Here is an 18,334-nt window from a genome sequence, read left to right on the forward strand (position 1 = left end):
ACCCAGACGGCGAATAATACGGGGCCTGGCGGCTGGAGCGGCGCCGGAAGGGGGCCTAGCTGGGGCAGGCTTGGGGGAGGGGGCGGGCGGAGGCTCCTGAGAGGGCGCCGGCCACCCCGGCTGCCGCGCCCCTGCCCCTGCGGCCCGGGATCCCACGGACCCCCCCTCCCCCAGAAGGCCGCGCAGTCTCCCCGGGGGCTGGGGGGCTCCCCTTGACCCTCAGCAGCCCGGCCTGCGGGAGGGGCGTGGCCAGCGCGGGGCGGGAGGGACTGATGCGAGACAGACGGAAAGACTGAGAAACTCGGGCAGAGACTGGATCCAGCTGCAGAGCAGAGCCCCCGCCCCGGGCTATTTTTAGACCCCGTGAGCCCCCCTCCAGGCCGGGAGGGGACCTAGTCACCCCTCTTCGGCCGGGGACCCCGCGCCGCCACGCCCTCCGTCGGTGCCCGGCGCGACGTGGTAGCGCGGGAGTCCTCCCGCTGTGACTCGGTTTCCCCAGGACCCGGGAGGCCGAGCTGCCCTGCTTCCGCCTCCGCACGCCCTTCCTCCCGCCAGTCATTTACGCGTGCTCCAGGGCCCAGGACGGCGCGCCTACCCCTGCACGCCCCCTCGACCACCTTCAGCTGAGGACAGTTGGCCCTGAGGTAAGGGGCGGGGCATGAGAGTGGGCAGGTGTGGCTTGGGTGCATCCTACGGGCGATCCGCGCTGCCGTGGGTGTGTTCCCGTGGGCGGTGACAGCTACTACGCGCTGGGTGTCCAGGGGCAGTCTTGAGCCTGGGTTGCAGTCTGGAGTGCTGCCTGCCCTGGGCACCTGCTGGCTGGTGTGAGCAAGAATGTGCTTGTGTGTGGATTCCCCTGAGTCTGAGCGAGGCCACTCTATGCCCTGTAGCGCTGCAGCCAAAGACAGTGCTGAGGTGCTGGGTATGGCTGCGAGTGAAAGCACACGCTTGGTTGGCTGTGTGTCTGCATGCACACTCGGAGTTGTGTCCATCACTAACCACTGGCTGCCTGGCCTGGATCGGTCCTGTCCCTCCGTCACCCATCTGTTCCCCTCGCCAGTGGTGAGCGCTCAGAGGATGCCCATTGGACAGATGAGGAAACTGAGGCTCAGGGGGACCACATGAGTCAGGGCCAAGGCTCAGCTCTAACCCAGGCAGGCTGACTAGGGTGGGGACCTGGTTGGCGTCACAAACAGGAAAAGTTCCCGGAAATTGAGCCTTGTGGTGCGGGGAGCCAGGGGCAGGTCTGGGAGCTGACAGGAGCCCTGCATGTAAGTGTTTGTGTCTGTGTGGGCGTCTGTGGCTTCACAAGGGCATGCAGAGGGTCCCTACCCTAGGGCGTGCAGGTGTGTACCGGGCATGAGCTGGAGCCAGTGCAGCAACAGGCCTGCTCCCTGCATGTTCGCGCCCGAGGGTGTGATCCTCGGTGAGCTGGGCAGCATCAAAGGACTTAGGGAATGGGCTGAGGCCATACAGCGCATCAGGGCTCCCGCCTGGCTGCTCAGTGTGTGCAGCCAGCAGACAAGCTGTGAGCACAGCCAGGAAGCAGGAAGAGTGCGGGCACCAGGCTGGGGTGGGGTGTGTGTGTGTGTGTGTGTGTGTGAGTGAAAACTCAGAGTCTCAATGGCAAGAGCAGGTTGGGCCTGGGAAGACCAGCCCAAATGCTGGCAGGCAAGTCAGTGGCCTTGTTGTCCCCGTTTCAGAAAGGGGGAAACTGAGACTTGGCGAAGTCGAGCCCCTGCTTGACAGTGGCAGATTGGGGGCTCCAGTCCGAGCTTGTCTGAGGTCACTGTCACCCCTCCGGGGGGAGGGTGGGTAGGCCCCTGGCGTGGGGACAGGCAGGCAGGCCAGGGGGTGGGGTGTTGAGAGGGAGAGGGACTTCTTAAAAAATGGATGGCTTGCGGAAGCAGGAGGAGGAGAGTGGGCAGGCAGTGATGGACCATCAGGCAGTGGAGGGGCCCAGCCCTTGGAATCCAAAGACCACAGTCTGCCAGGGCCACCGTGGTAGTGGGGGGGCGGGCAGCCTGGTGCCCACACCCAGGCCTCTGGGACAGTGGTGGCTGGAGCCCTCCTACCCTCCCCGAGGTGAGCTGAGGGAGCACTGAATGTCCGTCTGGCAGTCCTGCAGAGAGGAGCCAGTACCCAAGAGAGAGAGATTTCTGGAACTCAGGACCAGCCAATCAGAGCTCTGGAACCTCAGCCCCCTTAAAGTCTAGACGCTTCAGGCCTTTGCATTCCTGAAGTGGGACCTTGTTAGAATTCTAGAACCGGGGACTCATTAGAATTCCAGAACTCTGGATTTTCCAAGTCCAAGACTCTCCCACTCTCAGGTTATAGGATCCCTGGGTTTGTCCAGCAAATCTGGGGTCCATGCTTCTCCTGAGGCACAGAGAGGGAGAGCAGTTCTCCCAAGGGCCACACAGCGGTGCTTCTGGACCTTGGAGCCCTCCTGGTCAATGTGGGAGGGAAAGGGAGGCCTCGCCAGATGCCCCTCCCGGCCCGCTTTCCTGGGGAACTTGAGCTGGCTGTTATCACCTGAACCCCTGGTTAGGGGACTGGAAACCACGTGCTGGGGCCAGAGGAAGTGGTGCCAGTTTCCAGTCTCCCCCAGGCCAGGGGCCCTGGGGTTGCAGTTTTTATTCCCACATATGGGAAGTGTGAAACAGACTCAGGGTCTATGTCCCTGGGTACATGAGCTCCTGCGCAAAGTAGGGGACCCTGGGGCCATGAGATGTGGGAGGGGCTGGCAGTCACTCCAGGGTGAGGCAGGGTGACCACAGACAGTCCCAGAATGCTTAGAAACAACACATACCAGCTCTTGAGGGAGGGAGGGAGGGAGGGAGGTTGGGAGCGCCCTGTCCGGAGGGAACTCAAGTGCAGATCAAATCTGAGCTGCCCACAAGCATACCCCTTCCCTGGAGTGGAGGGCTCAGAGGGCCATGCACCACACCGTGGAAAGGCCGCATCCCACCCTCTCTCAGGCTTTAGTTTCTCACTCGAGGCCCCACCCCAACCAAGGCGGTGGTGACCTTGGCTGTCAGCCTGGGAGGGAGGCTCCGAGGAGCTGGCTACCAGGAGCTGGATAATTTATGAGGCTAGATAAGGAGTTGCTGAGATGAATTAAAGAGATGGGGAGTGAGGTGGAGTGCAGCTAAGCACACTCGCTGCTGAGGCTGGTCACGGAACACAGCCCTGGGGCTCGTCATTGGCCCCATTTTATCAGAAGGGAGGCTGAGTCTCAGAGTAGGGAAGAGACTCCTCCAAGGTTCATGAGGGGATTCATGGCAGTCATTTTAGAAAAACTCTATCCCTTTTTGGCTGTGCCTCATGGGACCTTGGCAGTGAAAGCATGTAGTCTTACCCACTGGACTGCCAAGGAATTCCCTAGAAATGATGACCCTCCACACTTACTTCTCACCAGCCTCTGCCTGACTGCAAGGCTTTTGACTCAGTTGTACACATTGATCTCCGATCAACTCCGGCTAGGCTGTGTGACTTTGGATTAGTTACTTAACCTCTCTGTACTTCAGATTCCCTGCCTCTGCAAAATGGGGATTATAAGACTCCAAGCTCTCATTTCAGGGGACCCTGAAAGGTTCCATCCCTGGTCAGGTAACTTGATCCCACATGCTGCAACTAAGACCTGGTACCGTTTAATTAATTAATTAATTAATTAATAAAATAATGTTGTCGTGGTGGTTTAGTCTCTCTGTTGTGTCCGACTCTTTTGCGACCACGTGTAGCCCTGGGGAGTGAGGTGGGGCTACTCTGTCCATGGGATTCTCCAGGCAAGAATACTGGAGTGGGTTACCATTTCCTCCTCCAGGGGCTCTTCCCAACCTAGGGATCAAACCTGAATCTCCTGCATTACAGGCAGATTCTTTACCACTGAACCACCTGGGAAGCCCAATAAAATAATAATAACTAAATTTTTTTACATTAAAAAAAATAAGTGGACCTTTCTGGGCTTCAGCTGCCTAGAACCTCCGTGCCTCCCACCGTCCTGCCTCCCCACCTTTGTCCACTCTGATTCTGCGGCCAGTGGCCCCTCACTGCTGGCACAAGCGTGGTTTGTGACATGCATGCACACCACATGGGAGGCTGGCCCCATGGGTGACCCCGTGCCCTCCCAGCTGTATCCTTTGGGGGAACTGAGAGGAGACTTTTAAAAAAAATTATTATTTAAGTATAATTGCTTTAGAGAGCTGACTTTTAAATGGTGTCATTTTATTTCTCCTCAAACACTGGTCAATTCATCCACACCCCAGACAGTCTGACCCACACGTCTCTCCAATTTTCTCCCCCAGCCCCATGCTGAGTAGTTCATAGCCCATTACATCCCTGCTACTGTTTATAGCCTGTCACTGGGGACCCAGTTGCTTCCAGTGAACTGGGTTTTTTTTTTTGTTGTTTCCCCAGAATGGAACTGGATTTCAGGGTTTATTTTTTATTAAACAAAAATGGCTGGGGGTGAGAAGGAGTCTACATGATTCTAACATGGGAGGAAGGATGTTCCTAAAAGATCAATGGGGTCAGATCTTCCTCGAGGTCTCCATGAGGAATTGTGACCTCAAGGCTGACCACAGAGCTGGCCTGAGAGTCAGTGACCTCTGGCCACCAGCCAGTGGCCCTCCCCACACTGCACGTGTCCTATTTTACAGCAGTTGAAATCTGTCCTGCATCCTTCCTTCCATGAAGGACTCAGATGGATGACCCCCAGGGAACCCGAAGTTTAGAGAAGAAAAAATCATTTGCCTGAGGTCGCATAGTTGGTGTCAGGGCTAGAGTTCAAACCCAGGGCTTCTCAACCCTTCTCTGCAACCTGGCAGATACTAACTGGTGTCTTCCAGGATTCCCAGAAGAGGGAAAATTGATCCTTGAGGGTCACTGAGCCTGGGGCAGGACAGAGTTGGAGCAAGTCATACTAGTAATTGTAATAGCAGGACTACTACTAGGAGTAGTAATAGTAATGCTTACTGAGCTGAGAGTGGGATAAGTGAGGAGAGGCTTCTTCAAGGAGGGGCTATTTGAGCTGGGGCATTGAAGTTTGTGTAGGAGTTCACTGGGGCTACTCAGACTAAAATGCAGAATGAATCACCAAAATCTTCTCTACCGCCCGCCTCCCCACAGGTGTCTCTGAACCACCACCAGCCTTGGCCTGATGAAGTGGTGACTCTCCCTGCTATGCTCCAGAACCATGTGGCCCAATGCCAGTTCTCTGGGACCCTGTTTCCGGCCTATGAACATCACACTGGACGAACGACGCCTGATTGCCTCCCCATGGTTCGCAGCCTCTTTCTGCCTGGTGGGCCTGGCCTCCAACCTGCTGGCGCTGAGTGTGCTGATGGGCACACGGCAGGGCAGCTCCCAGTCTAGATCTTCCTTCCTGACCTTCCTCTGTGGCCTGGTCCTCACTGACTTCATGGGGCTGCTGGTCACTGGTGCCATCGTGGTGACCCAGCACTTCGTCCTCTTTGAATGGCAGGCCGTGGACCCTGGCTGCAGCCTCTGCCATTTCATGGGCGTCATCATGGTCTTTTTTGGCCTGTGTCCACTGCTGCTGGGGGCCGCCATGGCCTCGGAGCGCTTCCTGGGCATCACCCGGCCCTTCTCAAGGCCCGCGACTGCCTCGCAGCGCCGAGCCTGGACAACAGTGGGGCTGGTGTGGGCCTCTGCGCTGGCACTGGGCCTGCTGCCCCTTCTGGGCGTGGGCCACTACACCGTGCAGTATCCTGGCTCCTGGTGCTTCCTCACACTCGGCACCGATCCGGGGGACGTGGCCTTCGGCCTGCTGTTTGCACTCCTCGGCAGCATCTCGGTGGGGATGTCCTTCCTGCTCAATACCATCAGTGTGGCCACCCTGTGCCACGTCTACCATGGGCAGGCGACTGCCCAGCAGCGCCCGAGGGACTGCGAGGTGGAGATGATGGTGCAGCTCGTGGGCATTATGGTGGTGGCCAGCATTTGCTGGATGCCACTGCTGGTGAGTGGCGGGGGTTGGGGGAGGGGACTGCCTGGGGCCTGGGTTAATCCTGAATAGATTCATAACCCTTAGGTTCTCATTAGCCCAAGAAAATGTGACCCCAGGGTCTAGGGGTACTCCCTTGAGTGAGACACAGATAACCCCAAACTGGGGGCAGGACTGGAACAGAAGCAGTGTCCTAGGACTGAGATGTCCAGGGGAGGGGCTCCCAGGCTCTACCCACCCCAGGGGGGTATCAGAGAAGACTTTCCAGAAGAGGGTCATTGGAGCTGGGGTTTTGAAGGAGGAAGAAGAGCTTACCTGCTAGACGAAAGCAGGGAGGATATTCCAAGCAGAATCACTGAATCATTTCTACCTTGTGCCTAGTTCTGGGCTGGACCCCAGCTTTGCACAGATGTTCCCTGAGTCAGGTGAGTTTACTGAAGTCCTTCCACTGATTAATATAATTGGCCTTTTGGAGTTGTTATTTTTCCATTTCTGATTCAGTCTGAACAAGTCTGAAGACCAGAATCAGATACTTATTTCCAGCCCATATGCAACAAGGACTTACCATGTGACTCTGGCTATGGGCTTCCTTCTTCCAGCCTCAATCAGTTCCTTAGATTTTAAAAGAAAGAAGAAAGTGTTTGTTGCTCAGTCATCTCCAACTCTTTGTGACCCCATGGACTGTATAGCCTGCCAGGTTCCTCTGTCCACGGAATTCTGCAGGCAAGAATACTGGAATGAGTACCCATTCCCTTTTCCAGGGGATCTTCTCGACCCAGGGATCAAACCTGTGTCCCCTGCACTGCAGGCATATTCTTTACTGTCTGAGCCATGGGGGATGGGGATGATTTAAAAGGTGCCTGCCTCCCAGAGTGATTCAGGAGGAAATGAACTCATGCATCCATTTGTTTCTTCAACAAACGTTGATTGAACAACCAGCATGTTGCTGGCTCTGGTCTAGATGCTGAGCAGGGAACAAAAAGGACAAAAATGCTCGACTTCCTGGAGCTCCTTGATCGTGGTGGTGGTGGTTTAGTCGCTAAGTCGTGTCAGACTCTTGCAACCCCATGATCATGGGGAAGACAGCAAATAAACAGTGCATAAATAAGTGAGATGGTAGATATTAGGAAGTGATAAGGGCTAAAACAAAAACTAAATCTGTGGGATAGGAAGATTGCAGATTTGGTTGTGCTTTGTTTTGCTAAATGTTTTTACATGTGTCAGTGGTGGGAAAAGAAATAGAAGGGAGCATAATTTTTTTGTGTGTGATACATGAAGCTGCAGGCATGACAGGCCCCGGGGGAGCAAAATTTATAGTATGATGCTTCTGGCTGAGCAACGTGCTTCTGAAACTCAGTCACTGGGGTGTCCCTCCCAGGTCTCTTTTCATACAGCTGAGACCATTTCTATTTTTGTTTATTATAATTATTATCATTATTATTTACTGAGCAGCATCCAGAGGATGCCTGTGAGCATCTGATTCAGGTTTCCCCCTCTCTGCCTACAGCACTTCAGGGCTCCCATCTCCCTCAGGATAAAACCCCAAGTTCTCCTGCAGCCCACAAGACCCTGCAAGACCTTCTCCATCCCCTCCCTGCCCTTCCCTCCTCCCTTTCTCCCCCTTGCTCACTCTACTCCAGCCACACCAGCCTCCTTGCTGTTTCTCCAACATGCAGGGCATGATGCTGCCCCAGGGCCTTTGTATGTGCTATTCCCTCTGCCTGGAATGCTCCCCCAACCCCAGATCTCCATGTGAATCACTCCCTCACTCCTCCATGTCCTTGTTCAAATGTCACCTTCACCAAGAGTTCCCTGACAAAAGTCTGCCTCAGCATCTTCCTGATCCCTGCCTTCCAGGCTTGACTGTCTTAGAATTCCCCAGATGACCCCTGCCCCTCCCCTGAACCATTGGAGCTGAGACTCTGAAGGATGGATAAGAGATTAGAGAGATGTGTATGTTAGTCACTTAGTCGTGTCCGATTCTTTGTGACCCCATGGATTGTAGCTCGCCAGGGTCCCCGTCCATGGAATTTTCCAGGCAGGAATACTGGAGTGTGTTGCCATTTCCTTCTCAGGGATCGAACCCGGGTCTCCTGCATTGCAGTTGAATTCTTTACCATCTGAGCCACCAGGGAAGCCTGAATAGGATATTTGTTGTTCAGTTGCTCAGTTGTGTCTACCTCTTTGCAACCCCATGCACACCAGGCTTCCCTGTCCTTCACTATCTCCCAGAGTTTGCTCAAACTCATGTCCACTGAGTCGATGATGCCAGCCAACCATCTCATCCTCTGTTTCCCTCTTCTCCTCCTGCCCTCAGTCTCTCTCAGCATCAGTGTCTTTTCCAGTGAGCCAGTTCTTCCCATCAGGTGGCCAAAGTATTGGAGCTTCAGCTTCAGCATCAGTCCTTCCAATGAATGTTCAGGGTGGATTTCCTTAGGATTGATTGGTTTGATCTCCTTAATAGGAGATAAGCTGCCAGATGAAAACCAGGAAGGCATTTAATAACCACTGAGTCATTAAATGATTCCCAAGTCCCCTTTGGCAGCCAAGTTTTTCCTAAAAGGCCATTTAGTATACCTTTTAAACACTGTCTCTGGGACAACCACACAGCTCTTGTATTGGGGTGTGAAAGCTACCTGGAAATGACTGGGCACGCCTGAGTGCCAAAAGGACTTCATTTATGGACTCGGAAATGTGAATTTCATGTAATTGTCACATGTCACAAAATATGCTTTCTATTTTTTTTCTCACCATTGACACATGTAAAAACATTCTTAGCAAAACAACAAACCAAAAAGGCACAAATAAAGCAAACAAAGCACAACAAAAACAGGTGGCAGGCCAGAGCTGGCCCATGAGCCAACTCATGCTCTGAAACCGCCCGTGGCTACCTGTTGTCCCAGAGGAAAGGGCCACAGACACTTCCCTCCATCTCACTGGGGAAATGCCTATTCTCCATCTGATTACCTCTCCCAAGCCTGGCCCAGTGCTTCTTCTGGACTACAACAGTGCCTCCATGCCTGCTCGGTCACACCCACCCCCACCGCCCAGCTGAAACCACCTGGGCATGAAAGTAGAGCCTGAGTCCACTGTGGCCATGGCACTGTCCCCAGAATTGCCCAGCACACAGTAGGTGCTCGGGAAACTACTGTAGTAATCCAATATAATATTAATATTAATCATAGTATAATTTAAATTATAATTATGAAATATAATACCCATTATAATAATTATTTGTATTTGAATTAATATATATAATTATAACAACTGTGATATAATTGTTAAATACTATGTAATATGTACTATAATTATATAGTATTAATAAATACTTAATAACTATATTAATCATATATAAGGAAGCCCTAGTTAACACTTAATAATTATATCAATCATAATATATATTTATATATTATATAATTGTTAAATACCATGTAACATATAGCTATATACATTCATAATTAATTATATCAATTATTATATATGATTATATATTATATAACTGTATATAACTGTTAAATACTATATAACATATAACTATAATTAGGGGGTTTCCCCAGTGGCTCAGCAGGTAAAGAATCTGTCTACAATGCAGGAGGTGCTGGTTCAATTCCTGGGTCAGGAAGATCTTCTGGAGAAGGGAATGGCAACCCACTCTAATATTCTTGCCTGAAAAAGCCCATGGACAGAGGAGCCTGGCAGGCCATAGTCCATGGAGTCGCAAACAATTGGACACGACTGGGCAAAACTATTATAATTTCATATATTAATTAATATTTAATATATTGATCATTATATAGTATATAATTGTTAAATAGCATATAACTATATATTATTAATATTTAATAATATATTGATCATTATATAATGTATAATTGTTAAATACTATATAACATATAACTATATTTATGTTATTAATGAATACTTAGTAATTATATCACTCATATGTAATACATAGTCACATTACAATTATATATTATATAATGACATATAATTTTAAATACCATATAATAAATAATATGGTTATAATTAACAATATATTATTAGGTAACTATATTAGTATACTCTATAACCATTTATAAATTAGTGTATATAATAAAATATCTTATATTACATATTGTGTAATATTAAATATATATCCAATATTTAATAAACTATATTAAACTGATTTGCTATGTTTAACATAAAAATTAATATAAAATTTTTGTCATAGAATTTTATAAACTATAAATTTCAATATAATATAAAATGACAAAATAACATAAATTTTAATTATTTAATATAAATCTTATACCATAATTTGATATATTATTACATATAGTATATATATTTGACATGTGTAAAGTTTATATAGAGCATGTGTTTAATAGAATAATAACACTGGCAGTCACAGTGATGCCACCTGTTTGCACCTGCAAGTCCTCTTTGTCCACCATCTTTAATCATGTCCAGCAGAGGAGCAGGAAAAGTGTGCTGTTTTGCAGCCACATCAGCTGAAGCTCAGAGAAGTCAGGCAAATATCCTGAAGGTCACACGGCCCAGCAGGAACAGAATCAGCACTGGATCTCGGGGACAGCAGGTGGCACAGGCAGGTGTTGGTAGAGGGCAGGGCTGGCTGCCAGCCTGGCCCCTGGCTGACTGCTCTGGCCCCTGGCAGGTCTTCATCGCCCAGACGGTGCTGCGGAGCCCGCCTGCCATGAGCCCGACGGGGCAGCTGTCCCGCCCCACGGAGCGGCAGCTGCTCATCTACCTGCGAGTGGCCACCTGGAACCAGATCCTCGACCCCTGGGTGTACATCCTGTTTCGCCGGGCAGTGATCCAGCGCTTCTACCCTCGCCTGAGCACCCGGTCCCGGTCACTGTCCCTGCAGCCCCAGCTCACCTGCAGGTCAACAATTCACTAGGTCCTAGGCTGGACATAGTGACATCTTTGGAAGGACAGAGTACCCTGCCAGAATGTCCCCCACCAGACCTTTATCTTCCCTGTCGGTTGCTTCTGTCTGTCCTGATGCCCAGGAGCCAAGAGTGCAGCATAGACAGAGGGTTTGAACAACAAAATTGTGTGCTATTTTCCATCAGCCCCAGGGACACCCCCTCAAGTCTTCCCTGACTCCCCTTTCCAAAGCCCTTCCCCTCTCTCAGCCCCTACTTTGAGTCCCCTCCCAACCCCAGGAAGGATGTGACGGTGCTGGGCAGGTATCTGGAGGAAATCAGACTTGTAAGCTTCCCCTTGCAGAAATCCTCCAAAAATAAGGGGCTCCGACCCCTGAATCTGACCTGCTTACTGGGGTATGGTTGATTCCCTTTGACACCCCAATTCGTAAAGGCTCTGTCTAGAAATGTTGAATGCCAACAGACCCCCTCTCTTGCCAAAATATAATCTCCACCTCAGCTTTATTTTCCTTTGGCTCTGAAATCATCCATCATTGAAGTTTCTGGTGTCAAGATTCCTATCCAGCCCACAGCTGGTGAACAGGACTAGGGTGGGGGTTGGGGAAGCCCCAGCTGAGCAGGACTAGGGCGGGAGTCGGGGAAGCCCCTAGAGGTGAGGCTGGCTCCTCACTCCTCTACCCCCACCCTTTATTGAGTCTTGCCTGAGCATTTCATGGTTGAGATCTCCTGGAATCCTGCCTGCAACCCCAGGAGCGGGTTCTGGGTTAAACCCATTTTGCAGATGAGGAAAAGAGAGGACGAGATAGATACCCAGAGACCATGGGGTACACGCCTGCTTCCTCCACTGCAGATTAAGCGCATGCCTTCATCAGCTTGTGGTTTCACCATCTATCCACTCAACCCCTCAGACTCCCTGCACCTTGAGCAAGCAGCTCCTGGCCCACAGTAGCTGCTCAATAAAAGTAGATTGATCTTGTACAGACTGATGTGTGTCTGTAGGGCCCTCAACACCTGCACAATCAGCACTTATAAGGTGCTCGGCACATAGTAGGCACTTAAGAAGCATCTAGTGTTTTCGTGTCAGCCCCTCTTCCTCTGCTCTCCCCCAAATACCCGCCAAAATAACACATCAGGCTGCAGGGGTGGGAGGTGCCTTTATGCCTTTATTCCCCATGAGTCCTCAAGGTACATGAGAAGGAAACTGCCTCCTGCCTCCCCTGCCCTCCCCTACCCGGCTGCCCTCCCATAGACCTAGGATCAGCTGTTTCCACCCTCCCTTCCTCACCTGCCCCACCCCACTTGCGGGGATGGGGGTGGGTGTGGAATGAGGTCACCTGCTACTTCTGGGCAACCCAGGCAAGGAGGAGCAAGAGGAGCAGGATGGGGGCCATGGGGGCCCCAACTATGTCATGCCCAAGCTACTGCCCTCCATGGTGGGGTAGGAGTTCTGACTCCCGTGGAGGTAACCCAGACTCCCTGAGCATGGAGGAGGGGGCAGGCCCCTCAAATGAGGGTTCAAGGGGCTGAGAACGAAGGAGGGCCACCCTGGGGGCAAAACTAGGGATGACAGATTTGGTGGGTGGGGTAGACTTCTGGGGTCCCAGCTGGGGCTTGGGGGAAAGGGCTGGTTTCTGGGGGGTTAAGGGGGACTGTGGGTGTGGGGCCAGGGGAGAAGTTGAGGGGCTTCGGCCAGGGCCAGGGACGGGCAGGGTTCCTCGTACCAGATCATGGGGCTGGGGCTGGGGGCAAGAGATTTGGCTAGGACCTGGAGTCGGGGCTCTGGGTGGTGGGCCTAGGTGTTGAGGTCGGGCATAAGGGGTGGGATCGGGCTGGGTTTTGGGGTCAAGGCCTGGGGTCTGTGGGCAGGGCCCCTTTCTAGAGCTGAGCTGGATTCTTGGACTGGTCTGGCTTCTAGTTTCAGAATCAGATTCAGTTCTGGAACTAAGGTGGACTCCAGAGCTGTGCTGAGTGTTTGAAGTGGTCTGGGTTTCAGAGCTGGCCTGAGTCTCAAAGCTGAACTGAATTCTAGAGCTGCACTGGGTTCTGGAGCTGAACTGGACTCCAGAGCTGAGCTGAGTTCTTGCACTGGTCTGGGTCCCAGAGCTGGGCTGGGTCTCAGGACTGAGCTGGGTTCCAGAACTGGTCTGGGTTCTAGAGCCAGGTTGGCATCCAGAAGCAGGCTGTGTTCTGGAGCTGAGCTGGACTCCAGAGCTGGGCTGAGTTCTTCCACTGGTCTGGGTCCTAGAGCTGGGCTGAATCTCAGGGCTCAGCTGGGTTCCAGAACTGGTCTGCGTTCTGGAGCCGGTTTCGGATCCAGAGCTGGGCTGTACTCTTGAACTGCTCCAGGTTTCAGAGCTGGGTTGCATCTCAGACCTGAACTGAACTGTGGAGCTGGGTTGGGTTTTGGAGTTGTGCTTGACTCCAGAGCAGGGCTTCATTCCTGCACTTATCTGCATCTCTGAGCTGGGAGGGGTTCTAGAGATGAGCTGAGTTCCAGAGCTGGTCTGCTTCCCGAAGTCTGGCTCAGTTCCAGAGCTGCCCTGGGTTGTGGCCTGGATTTGGTTTCTAGAACTTGTCAGGCTTTCTGAGCTGAGCTGAGCCTCAGAGGTGTTTTGAGCTCCTGGGCAGGGCTGGGTCCTTGAACTGGGCCTACTCTCGGAGTTTGACACAGCTGTGGAGCTGAAGTCTGTATCTGCATCCTTCTGGGTCCCAGGACTTGACCAGGTTCCAGACATTAGCTGTATTCTGGAATGCACCTGGGTCTCAGCAGTTGACTGTGTTTTGGAGCCAGGTGGGATTTCAGAGCCAGCCTGGGCTCTAGAACCGAGCTGAGGTCTGGAGCTGGGTGGAGTGCTGGAGGTGGACTGAACTCTGGAAAGAGGCCAAGCCCGGAGATCTGTCCTTGTCCCAGAGCTAGATGGCATTCTAGAGTTGCTCTGTGCTCTGCAGTGAGCATGGGGCTCAGCATCAGGCTGAGCTCTGGAGGCAGGTCTTGCCCCAGAAATGGGTGGGGGTCCAGAGGTTGTCTGAATCCTGGAGACGGGTTTACTTGTTGCACAAGGCTGGGGGCTAGAGCTGGGCTCAGTCTCTGAGCTGGATTCATCACTGGAGCTGGACTGGGCCCTAGGACGCAGATAGGGTCTGGACCTGGGCTGGACTGAAGTGTGCATCTGGGTTCCTGAGCTGGCCTGGGTTCGGGAACAGGGTTGCACTTCAGAACCATCTTTGACTGCTAAGCTGGAATGGCTTCTAGGGCTGGACTGCCTCTTGAGTCTCACGTGGGCTCCAGAACTAACTGGCATTCCTGAGCTACATCGAGTATCCAGGTTCAGCTGAGTTATGGAGCTATCTTGAACTGCAGAGTTGGATCGAGTTTTATGGCAGGGCTTGGTCATAAAGCTGGCCTGGCTTCCAGAACGAGGTTGGATTTCAAAGCTGGGCTGGGCCTTCAAATTTATTTGGGTTCCAAAGCTTGACTTCACATCAGAGCTCCACTTAGCCCCAGAGCTGTTCTGGGCTCTAGAGCCATCCTGGGCTCTAGAACTGAGCTGGGTTCTGAAGCTGGATTGCATCTCAGAACTAGACAGGGTTCTCGTGATGAACTGGGCCTCAGAACTGACCTGGGTTCTAAAGGGGGATTTGGACTCTGGACAGGGCTGAGTCTCAGTTCTGGGCTTGGTCTCTGATCTGGGCTTGGTCTCTGAGCAGGGCTGGGCTCTAAAGCAGAGTGGGGGCTCCGATCTGGGTTGTGTCACAGATCTGAGCTTGGTCCCTGAACTGGGCTGGACTCTAGAGCAGGACTCGGGCTCAGATCTAGGCTTGGTCTCTGAACTGGGCTGTGTTCTAGAGCAGAGCTGAGTCTCAGGTCTGGGCTTCTGGACTCCGGAGTATGGCTGGGCTTTGGAAACTGACCGGGAGGGCTGGGGCAGGGGGCTGGGCTCCGAGCTGCACTTGGCACTGGAGCAGACTAGCCACAGGCTTCCCTGGCCTCGCCGATGGCGGCCCACACCTCCACCACAAACTCGTCCGGGAAGGCGAACTCGCCCAAGACGGAGTCTAAATGGCGTGCAAACTCCTGGACGCTCACTGTCTTCTTGGACGTCTCCACCATGGTGGATGCTGCAGGCCAAGCAGAGGGGAAGTGGATGAGGGTTCTCCCTGGGGCTCGGGGGGGATCCCTGCCTCCTCCCCATGGGCTGTCCTCCCCCCAGGGTCCACCCAGCTTACCCTGGCCCCTTACCCAGCTCTGGGTCCCGAATGCCCATGTAACTCTCCAGCAGGTCGTCCACCCTCCGAGATGCCTCCTCCTCAAATTCACTGGGCTGGGGGCATGAGGGGCCAAGTAGAGAGTCAGAAGCCTGGGATCCTCCGGCCCGGCCCCCTCCCCAAGCCGCTATGCCTTTGGTGACAGCAGATTGGGACCTTCCATGAGTCAATGCTTCTGGTCCCGCCATTACTGCCCTGCCTGACAAGAACCCATTCTGCAAACGGGGAAACTGAGGCTGGGTAAAGGAGAGGGTCTTCCCCAGGGTCATGCTGAGTCAGCATCAGCGGTAGAACTCTGTGTGCAAGAGCCCCTGAAGGCCCCCCATCCCCTCCACTCACCACTTCCTCCACAGTGGCGGCCCCTCCAGACCGAAGCCGCAGGGTCTCCCTCCCACTGCTGACTTTCGCTTCCATGGGGTATTTGCTGCCCCGGCTCCTCTGGCCGATCATATCTGGAGGGGACAGAGTAGAGGAGGTGCGTGTGTTCCGGGTGAAGCTACATCTTTGAAAAGACTCAGAAGCCACCAGCTGAGCCCTTCTAGAACATTCCTACCCTCCAAAAGTCCTCCTTATTTCCATGGATGAATCCTCAGAGACCCTGTCTGAGAATCCTTCCTTCCCTTAAATTTCCCTCCTCTCAAAATGACTCTCCCTAGAAGAAACTACTTCAGATTCTCCTTAGGGCCAGTCTAGAAAGCATCTTGCTCTAGAATTTGCTCTCCCTAATCTAGTCATAGCTTCCCTGCTACCCACGCCAGTGTTCTTGCCTGGAGAATCCCATGGACAGAGTAGCCTGGCGGGCTACAGACCATGGGGTCACAAAGAGTGGAACACAACTGAGCAACTAACACTTTCACTTTCACAACCTAGTCGTGAGGGCTTCCCAGGTGGCTGAATGATAAAGCATCTGCCAGCCAATGCAGAAGACATAAGAGATACGGGTTCGATCCCTGGGTCAGGAAGATGACCTGAAGTAGGAAGTGGCAACCCACTCCAGTGTTCTTGCCTCAAGAATCCCATGGACAGAGGAGCCTGGCAGACTGCAGTCCATGGGGTCACAAAGAGTAGGACCTGAGTGAACAACTGAGCACTCACACACGCATGGTGACCTCCTTATCTCACCCATGGACCAGTCACAGACTTCTCTTTGAAAAGCTCCATTCTAGAGTTCCCTGTGAAAGCCATTCTCTAGAACTCGCCAGAGACTCAAAGCAGGACTTTAAAAGCTGCCAGTCAGGTTACAAAATAGATCCAGACAGCTCCTTATCCTTTCTCACTCTTCCCAGGCCTCCCCCAACCCCATGCCTGGGCTGACTCTATGACAATGTAGAAATAACCCACCTGTTTCTCATACAGTGCCAGAAGGTCTCGGTCCTGTTACCAGGGGCATCTAGAACCTTCCATCCTGTCCCTGACCCTTTGCTGTTCCGTATATCCAGAGAACCCATTTGTGAAAGAGCTTCACCCCACCCAGCCTGTCCCCCAGGCCCCAGGTGGCCCTCACCGAAGGCTCTCTTGGGTTGCACCAGCCGTAGGGTGAAGGGCTGCGACTTCGGCAGCTCACGCAGCATCTTGGCCACCTCGTAGTGGCGGCAGCCGACGATCGAGTGGTCGTTTATGGCCTCAATGCTGTCTCCCACACACACTGCCTCGATTCGGTTGATGATGCTGCCTTCCTTGATCCTCTGCGGGGGACCCAGAGTCATTCACAGGACCCCACCATCCAGCCACCCAACTCGGGTCCCCAGAGCCTATTCACACCACAGAGGAGCAGAGGCTCACCCCAGGTGGCTGGACACCCTGGAAGCCACCTGCCCCGCCCCCAAAGTGGGCACCTTGATGAAGGCATAGCCGGCCCCGTTGTCCGTGATGGTCAGTCCCAGGGCGTCCTCCGTCTTAGTGACCTCCACCTCCTTGGTCTCACCTCGAACATGGGCAAAGATAAAGTCCTCCAACCCTATCTGGCCGCCCAGGAGTTTCTGCATGTCCACCTTGTGGCTGTTTAGGGTGCAGAATAAGATCTGCCCCAAGAGGAGAGGGAGCCCCAAATTAACGACAGCCCTCATTCCCCACCATCTGTACAGAACAACCAGGGGATGGGCTCAGGGGCCTGATAGGGAAACTGCGGCACAAAATCATGAAACCCCCGCCTTCCCCAAGATCGTGGTCATGCTTAAGGGCAGAATATGGGATCCTCAGAATGGATTAGGAGGCGAGACTGGGACCCCCAGACTGAGGAGTAGGATGAGAAGGAGGCTGCGGACAGATGGACACCCTTCTTTCATCCTCCCTCAGACTTCCACTTTTAACCCTTTGGTGACCTGACAACCCCAGACCATCTTTTAAAGGCAGTTAGTTCCAAATCTCCTGGCGCCCCCTGGGGGTTGAGGGGCGCATTTGCGGCCCAGCCCCTGACTCCCACGACCTCGGACGTCTCACCTGTCAGGGGGCTGCCTAGAACCCCAGTCCCCAGCTGCGCCCAGGAACCAGAGGCGCTTCCCTGAGGGCTGGGGTCCACTCCTAGCTGGGTAGCCCAGTGTTATCCGGACGATCTAAGGATCCACGAACCCTAAGACTTGCTCACCTTTTTGCACAGGGAATGCAAAGGGGGTCCACGGGGTATGGGCACCGCAGGATCCGAGAGGTGAGTCTCTGAGATCTGGAGACAGGGTCCCCTCCATCCGGAGATGGAGGATCTGGGGACCCCGTCCCAGAGTCCAGGGTTCACCCCTATCCCCGGTCGACTAGTGGGCCTCGGGTGCTGGGGTCCGCGGGCCTCACCTCGGTGGGCGCGATTCCGAAGGCCTCGGCGATCTTGGCGTAGAGCTCGCGCACGTTGGTGAAGCCCTCGATCTTGCCCGTGGGGCTGCCGTGCGCCAGCTGCGTGCGGAAGACGAGGCGCGGGCGGGCGCGGGGGGCGGCTGGGGTCGGGGACGCTGCCGGGGGCTCGGCGGGCGAGGGCGGGGGCGCGGGCAGGCGCTGAGCCTCGGCCCCCCGGGCCTCACGGGCCGCTGTGGTCTCCATGGCAGGAAGAGCTCGGTCACTGGGGCCACCGCCACAGCCGCCGGATCCGCGGCTTCCTGCAGTCTCCCCTCCCCCGGCCCAGGGCGCGACAGCCGAGCCTCCCGGGGTAAGGGGATCCGGGAATCCGAGCCTCCCGGGAAGGCGACACCGCGGAGTGTGTATGCGGGGGTGGGCCCCAGGTGTCCTG

General features: G+C 53.6%; 2 protein-coding genes across 8 annotated transcripts; one reads left to right on the top strand and one right to left on the bottom strand.

Moving 5' to 3' along the window:
* On the top strand, positions 1 to 11,835 carry TBXA2R (thromboxane A2 receptor). 4 transcript variants are annotated; one of them, XR_011256979.1, is made up of 4 exons: positions 1 to 644; positions 5,131 to 5,983; positions 10,623 to 11,432; positions 11,470 to 11,835. XR_011256979.1 is itself a non-coding variant. In XM_069589472.1 (3 exons), exons 2-3 carry the CDS (start codon positions 5,198 to 5,200, stop codon positions 10,866 to 10,868), a joined length of 1,032 nt encoding a protein of 343 aa, XP_069445573.1. In that variant the 5' UTR covers positions 62 to 644; positions 5,131 to 5,197; the 3' UTR covers positions 10,869 to 11,835. The 4 variants fall into 4 exon arrangements, 2 of the variants coding, with proteins under 2 accessions (XP_069445573.1, XP_069445574.1); XR_011256980.1 differs by lacking the exon at positions 1 to 644 and adding an exon at positions 1,204 to 1,271; XM_069589472.1 differs by having other exon boundaries at positions 62 to 644; positions 10,623 to 11,835.
* Positions 11,836 to 12,000: 165 nt separating this feature from the next.
* GIPC3 (GIPC PDZ domain containing family member 3) lies at positions 12,001 to 18,299 on the bottom strand. 4 transcript variants are annotated; one of them, XM_069591412.1, is made up of 6 exons: positions 17,905 to 18,299; positions 16,959 to 17,144; positions 16,628 to 16,808; positions 15,463 to 15,575; positions 15,098 to 15,179; positions 12,001 to 14,976 (listed from the first exon to the last, which is right to left on the bottom strand). In XM_069591412.1, exons 1-6 carry the CDS (start codon positions 18,145 to 18,147, stop codon positions 14,825 to 14,827), a joined length of 957 nt encoding a protein of 318 aa, XP_069447513.1. In that variant the 5' UTR covers positions 18,148 to 18,299; the 3' UTR covers positions 12,001 to 14,824. The 4 variants fall into 4 exon arrangements, with proteins under 4 accessions (XP_069447513.1, XP_069447511.1, XP_069447514.1 ...); XM_069591410.1 differs by having other exon boundaries at positions 15,085 to 15,179; positions 17,905 to 18,213; XM_069591413.1 differs by lacking the exon at positions 16,959 to 17,144 and having other exon boundaries at positions 17,905 to 18,213.
* Positions 18,300 to 18,334: the final 35 nt, after the last annotated feature.

The sequence above is a fragment of the Ovis canadensis genome, chromosome 5 (genome assembly GCF_042477335.2).
Source record: "Ovis canadensis isolate MfBH-ARS-UI-01 breed Bighorn chromosome 5, ARS-UI_OviCan_v2, whole genome shotgun sequence".
In the NCBI taxonomy this organism is placed as follows: domain Eukaryota; kingdom Metazoa; phylum Chordata; class Mammalia; order Artiodactyla; family Bovidae; genus Ovis; species Ovis canadensis.

Bases quoted from the DNA above. Each gene is read 5' to 3' on its own strand.
- TBXA2R (XM_069589472.1), top strand. From the start codon at position 5,198: ATGTGGCCCAATGCCAGTTCTCTGGGACCCTGTTTCCGGCCTATGAAC. The intron at 5,984-10,622 runs GTGAGTGGCGGG...GGCCCCTGGCAG, and splicing joins TTTGCTGGATGCCACTGCTG to GTCTTCATCGCCCAGACGGT.
- GIPC3 (XM_069591410.1), bottom strand. From the start codon at position 18,147: ATGGAGACCACAGCGGCCCGTGAGGCCCGGGGGGCCGAGGCTCAGCGC. The intron at 15,576-16,627 runs GTGAGGGCCACC...TGTCCCCTCCAG, and splicing joins GCAACCCAAGAGAGCCTTCG to ATATGATCGGCCAGAGGAGC. The intron at 14,977-15,084 runs GTAAGCTGGGTG...CTTGGCCTGCAG, and splicing joins GAGCTGGGTAAGGGGCCAGG to CATCCACCATGGTGGAGACG.